At 34.4% G+C, this 6,674-nt stretch overlaps 2 protein-coding genes across 2 annotated transcripts; one reads left to right on the top strand and one right to left on the bottom strand.

The window, feature by feature from the left end:
- Positions 1–2,901, top strand: LOC101739638 (kxDL motif-containing protein CG10681). The gene is made up of 3 exons (XM_004925982.5): positions 1–317; positions 867–1,040; positions 1,864–2,901. The coding sequence occupies exons 1-3, from the start codon at positions 178–180 to the stop codon at positions 2,171–2,173; spliced, it is 624 nt and encodes a 207-aa protein (XP_004926039.1). The 5' UTR covers positions 1–177; the 3' UTR covers positions 2,174–2,901.
- Positions 2,902–3,596: 695 nt separating this feature from the next.
- Positions 3,597–5,163, bottom strand: LOC101739500 (ubiquitin-conjugating enzyme E2 T). Its single transcript, XM_004925981.5, has 2 exons — positions 4,770–5,163; positions 3,597–4,216 (listed from the first exon to the last, which is right to left on the bottom strand). Exons 1-2 carry the CDS (start codon positions 5,023–5,025, stop codon positions 4,002–4,004), a joined length of 471 nt encoding a protein of 156 aa, XP_004926038.1. The 5' UTR covers positions 5,026–5,163; the 3' UTR covers positions 3,597–4,001.
- Between the last annotated feature and the right edge of the window lie 1,511 nt (positions 5,164–6,674).

The following is a 6,674-nucleotide window of genomic DNA, read 5'->3' as shown; positions in this document are numbered from 1 at the left end:
AAAAATATAACGATTCAGCTGTATGGTATGATACCTTTTGCATTGCCAATTGAAAAAATAAAACTACTTTTATACTGACACTGACACATTAGACACATTTGCTTGTTTTAATGAAAGACCAAAATATCAAGAAATTTGTGTATAAATATAATGTATTGTGTACGAAAACAATAAATAATGGCGAACGGTACTCCAGAAAGTGATTTCTCGATAGAATGCTTCCAGAACTACACTGCGCCCGAAGTTTTTGTTCAAGGCCTAGCCGGTATGGTGGATCAGACTGACGTTGAAGTGATTATTCGAGCACAAAAGAATATGTAAGTACGAGCCAATTGAGAATTTAACTTAAACCAAAAAAGCGAATTCCTAATTATTATACCTATTAATTTTTTCAAACTTAAAAATTATTTGTGAGCAACAAATGAAAATCAGTATGAAATTTAATGATACACTCGCTGAAATAAAATATGTATCAGAACTGGTGGTAAGACCTCTTGTGAGTCCGCGCGGGTAGGTACCACCGCCCTGCCTATTTCTGCCGTGAAGCAGTAATGCGTTTCGGTTTGAAGGGTGGGGTAGCCATTGTAACTATACTGAGACCTTAGAACTTATATCTCAAGATGGGTGGCGCATTTACATTGTAGATGTCTATGGGCTCCAGTAACCACTTAACACCAGGTGGGCTGTGAGCTCGTCCACCCAACTAAGCAATAAAAAATAAAACCTTAAAATACAGTATATGGGCATTTTAATTTATATCTCTCATAATTCATTTTTATATTTTCTGCCTCAGCAGAACAAAATTATTTGACAAGGTGATTTTGTTTTGTTACCAAATAAATCCCGCTCGAATAAAGTTTTCTTAGGTTGCAGAGATTTGAAAAAACAACAGAAATGCTGACAAATTGTAATCAGCTGTCGGCCAGTAGATTAAGGGCTGCATCCACAGAGTTCAAGAAACACACACAACTACTGTTCGAAATGAGGAAGGATTTGGAATTCATATTTAAGAAAATTCGGGCAATTAAAACCAAGCTCAGGTTTGTTTGATTTCTTTTTTAAAAAGAAAAAGTTTGTGTTTTGCTTTTATAATAATAAGTAGTATATAGTATAAATAAATTAAACAAGGCTTAAAGGCTTAAAAAAGCCCTCTGTAGTAATCAGTAGTGTTCCCCTGGCATTGTTGATATCCATGAGTGGAGGAGATCTCACACCATCAGATGAGTCATGTTCTCATACTCTCGGACTGTAATAGAATAAATAAAGAATCTGCTTAGTAGTACATTCATAAATTTAAAAAATGTGGTACCTTTTTTTCGGCCATAGTTGGGTAAACAGTTCATAGCTTATCTGCTATTACTGCAGTTTGTAGACTACATAATACAGCAGTGCGGTTTATTATAATAGTATGCAATATCGCGGACGATCTCCAACACGATGGACCGACCTCATAAAACCTGTGACTCACTCCAATATAAATGATTGCTCACACTCTGCGAAACATCGTGCCACATGGCGTCGCATCGCGAGAGCATCAGTATCGCAGGATCCGACTGATGCATGACCACGACCACTCTTCAAGAGTGTACGAATAGGAAGAAGATGCAATAGTTATCTGGACTCTTGTGTAACAAAACATTTACTCTGAGCTCAGGTAGTCAATCTGAAAGTAATGAATCAATAAATTTAGCTTAAGGCTTCAACTATTGAATCATAATTCTGTGAGAAGAATTGACCTAATGAGCTCATGATCATTAAAAGAAAATTTAATAAAACATTATTTTACATTACTCTATAAAAAGACCATCTGATATGCCACAGTTGAGGGAAACTTATTTACATTAAAAAATAATTAATTTTCAGTTCTCAATACCCAGAAGCATACAAAGAAGCGGTTGCAGAGTCGCTTGCAAATCGTAAACCCCTCGTAGATGACGAAGATCTGAAGCCATCAGAGGAGAAACCTGAATCAAAGATGGTTGCTACAGTCTCAACTGAGACACTGAAACCGACTAATTATAATAAGAAATCTAAGAAAAAAGACAATAAAAGCTTTGAATCTAGTGTGGCCGGCTCAGAAAAAAAACCTGCATGTCCAAAAGTCAGGACCAGTAGTTCCTCGGAAACTGAGAGTGCCAGTTCCGGTGATGATAGTAGTACTGATACAGGTTGAAAACTGGTTCTGTTTTTTCATTAGTCAAATCTAAAACATTTATAAAAGCTATGGAGTTTTCAATAACTAGATTTTTTGTTGATTACAATAAAGAATGACAGTAAAATTCAGGTAAAATCATTACTAATAATATATATTAAAAATGGAGACCCAATAGCAATCTTAATTTTTTTTAAAATGCTTAACCAGGTTCCAAGTGGAACAACTACAAGAAAGTCATCATATTTTGTTATATATTGCATAGTTAAATAATCAGTTTTTGCAAACAGAACTTAACTCTAGAAATATCAGCTTGCGAACTGCCTTGTGCGTATATTTGATAAACTATATTGAATCGAAATTTAAATGACAGGCAATGACTTAATAACCTCGACTTTTAATTATTATTTTTATAATAATGTGTTAAGTACATACTGATTTTTCTAGATTTTATAAGATTTATATATTTATGTAATTTTATTAACCAACAAATATGTACACTACGTATATTAAACACTAGAATAATTTTATATTCAAGTGGGATATATAAATGTGTTGATAATTGTTTGAAAAATTCGGTTACCTTTTAATGTTATTAATTGATAATTTCGATGCAGTGATTGAAAAATCAGCCCACAATTAAACTAATAGTTTGTTTTGTTATCTAGACTACTGTGATGTAGCTATTAATTTATATTTAAGTAAATTAATATGTACCATGTTGTACAATAAAAAATAAGTATTGTATATTTTTATTGATTTGATTGGTTATATTGATTGATTATACTACAACACAACCTGTGTTGCAAAAATTGACATAATCAAGCAATAATCTTCCATTGCGCACGAAGTTAAGTAGTGTCTACTTAAGTCCATTAGAGTGTGAGTTTCTCACCGGATCTTCTCAGTGAGTCGCGTTTTCCGATCCGCAGGTAGATTCTGCAAGGAACTGCTAATGCTAGTGTTAGCAAATTCTCTTAGGTTGAGCCTGTGTGCTCACCTACCCTTCCGGTCGTAGCTGGAATAACTTCTAATGCTACCAGCAAATTGGTAGGGAAAAAAGAACAAGTCCATATATGCAAAAACGACTATATCAAAGGTAAAATGGACCAGTCTTGTGACAGATATTGACACTTATATGTATTCACTTTCAAAGTCCAAATCGTCAGTTGCATTCCTGCAATTGATGCTATGCTATGGCTATGTATGCAGTTTATCAGAGTGAGTTCATATCCCTGTTGTCTTATTTCTAGCGCAGCACACAGTACAGAAATATTGTCCATAGATTTGCTTCACACTGTACACAGTTATACCATGAATACCATGATGAAGGTTATACCCACAACTACTTTGTGAAATATGCAGGTTTGTGGTACCAACACCTTTGATCTAACACAAACAGTTTAATAAAAATAAAAACAGAAAATCAGAAGAAAAACAAAAGTTGTAACAAACACTTTTTTTTTAATATTGTATGGGCACTTCTCTTATCAATTTCATAAATTATTATAACAGGTACTAATTTTGTATTTTCTATTAATAATGGAATATATCATATAAAAATATATTGTTAGCATATATTAGATACACAGCTTAATACTCATTGCAGATATCAAGACAATGTTTGATGAGATGCATCTAAAATTGTGAAAGTATCCTATAAGTATCCTGAAAGTTATACATATACATATAAAACAAAGGGCATATAAAAACAATGAATACGGCCTACATTTTAAGTACTCTAAATCAAGTGGGTCAACAACTTTGGCCTGTAATCATAAAACTCTATTCCTTTTCACTTAATAATAAATTCAAGTTAACATTTTTTATGTTATCATTAGTCCTGATATCACACAGCATATTTCTCAGTTTGTTGTTTAGCATTCTGAATAAAAGTATCCATGTTGTATTTATACTCATAAGCGATATCCATCATCAGTGGGTCATCAGGGTTTGGGTTCGCGAGGAGTGATTGTAATGAAACAAGTAACGTTTCCAGTGTGATCGTCGGTAACCAAGTACCTTTTGGTGGCATTTTTAACAGGTCCATACATATTCTTCCTCCTGCAAAATAAATTAGAATATTGGAAAGTGTATTGTTTTATTTTTATTTGCTGTTGCTAGTTTTTTTTGTAGTTTATGATAGATAAACATTTTAGTACGTTTTTCTATAGTACTTAATTCATAGTTATTGTTTTAAATTATAAACATGACTATAATAATTCTATCTCAATACCTACTGAGACCAATGATTACTCGCCATCCTCAATAAACCAAATTTACAAGTTTACTTAAGTGTAATACAAGTGCTTAATCACTTCCTTCTTATTGTTATTTCAGGCAAATATAATACTAAATCTAATACAAATATAACACAGTCTGATGTTGACCTGGAATAGCACTGTCTGAACGCCTGAAACAAAAGGCATGGCGGTAGGTCTTAAGTGAGCCCAAATAGGTAACACCATTCTATTTCTGTCGTGATCGTTCGATCTTCGCGTATTTCACAATGGTCCACAATAACCGTCAGTCAGTATAGCCCAGTACATTACAGTTAAACATTTAATACCAGGTGAACCGTGTGTCCTACAACATTATAAAACTTATTAGTACCTACCATTGTCAATATTAGGATGATAAACTGGTGTTATAAATTTAACTAAAGGAGGCTCGAACGGATATCTTTCCGGGATAGACACAGTTAATTTGAACGTTCCTTTCTCGTAAGGAGATCCCTTTGGTCCAAGAAGAATAACGGACAGGTTGTCATACTGATCGTCTTTTAACGGAAAACAACTAATCCCCCAAGGTGGCTTCATTTCAAAATTCTTCACCTCACGCGCGATGCGAGCAGCTCTAGCACTTGATAGCATAGTATTACTTGATATTTAGATACTTAATTTCTGAGAGAAGATTCGTACTTTTTAATTCAATTCATTGTTATGACCGGGACTAAGAATTCTAAGTTCCCGGGACATAAAACTTCAAACAGTTTGAAGTTCTACAAAACAAATAGATTTTTTTGAGTCGTTAATAGAATAGGCAAAGATAACTTAAGCTATGCAGGCTATACTATACCCAAAACTTTTTAAAGACGTCTAAAAATATATTTATTTGTAATGGAATGTAATCAAATGAAACTGAATGTAATCAAATGAAACTGAATGTAATCAAATGAAATTAATTGAATAGGTAATGAAATGAAATAGAATTAAAAGAGGTAAGATGAGACCGTAAGATCGTAGGTTTTTGGTGAGATAAAATTAAATATCCTCTTAGTAAGCTGATGGGAATTTACTGGTACTTCAGCGAATTTCTTGAAAGAGCCCGTGAAGCTACGTCTAGCTATTTTGTTTAAATTGCTGCTGGCTGTTATTTCATAGGTGTCGAGCAATTTCATTTTCATAAAATTAAAGAAAGGAGTTCATTTAGTTTTCACAGCCTAATTCTTCCTCCATTTTAAGACGCTCGTTCATTTTTAAGGATTTGATCAACTGGAATAAACGCTTTCTCGACGAGCTCTCATTGCTTTCGTTGACCAGTAGCACAGTGAAACGCGTTAGTAATGCGTGTAATATTATTTGTCAAACTGCGTAGCAAATTATAATTTTGCGGGTTTGATTTTTATTACACTTTGCTAATCCTTCACCATGGAAGTGAACATTTGATAAGTACGTATTTCATTAGAAAAATTGGTACCCGCCTGTGGGATTCGAACACCAGTGCATCGCTCGATACGAATGCACCCGACGTCTTATCCTTTAGGCCATGATGACTACCATTATCCCATAGCCTAGTATGCAGCGGCTTGGCTCTGCCCCTAACCATTGTTTACGTCCATGGACGACGGCAACCACTCACAATCAGGTGGGCCGCATGCTCGTCCGCCTAAAAGATCAAAACAAAAACCTGATGACCACTTAGGGTGTTAGATTTGTGTTGATTATGATTTTTTTTTTTGCGTGTTTAAAAGTGAATTCCATTTACTGATCAACGGAAATTAAGTGTTGCAGCAGCTCCTCCATACCTTTTCCCGTGCTAATAATCTACAAACTTCAAGTTTGAAATTATGCGCCATCAATTGTTACACCAACACCCATACTTTTAGCGTATTGTGCATAATTTATTCGCCATGGATGTAAAAAACAGGTTAGATAAATTACCTCTGGCATTAGTATTTTTGAAGTGAAACTTCTTTAGGTGCGGTGAGAGTAAAATTTAATTCACGACAGACTCGTTGGGGCTAGAGAAAAAAGATACAATTTAGGAAGAGCGAGAGTGAGAAAACAGACAGAGCGTCTAGCGAACCACTCGACCGTGGAAAGAAGGAAAGGATAAAGCGAGCTAGGTCATTTCTCTTATACACAGCACTCCCAATATTACAAGATAATTTTGAATTAAGGGTGAAAAATGAAGAAAACCACAATACTACACACCGCAAAAGAGGTTTCACTTCTTTCAAGTGGACCAAGTTGTACGCGCTCTTAACATACAGCCGAGATATTGTTATTATACTAACCAG

The sequence above is a fragment of the Bombyx mori genome, chromosome 20, assembly GCF_030269925.1.
Source record: "Bombyx mori chromosome 20, ASM3026992v2".
NCBI lineage: Eukaryota > Metazoa > Arthropoda > Insecta > Lepidoptera > Bombycidae > Bombyx > Bombyx mori.
The sequence above is the reverse complement of the archived record's forward strand: the minus strand, read 5'-3'. Positions and strand labels throughout refer to the sequence as shown.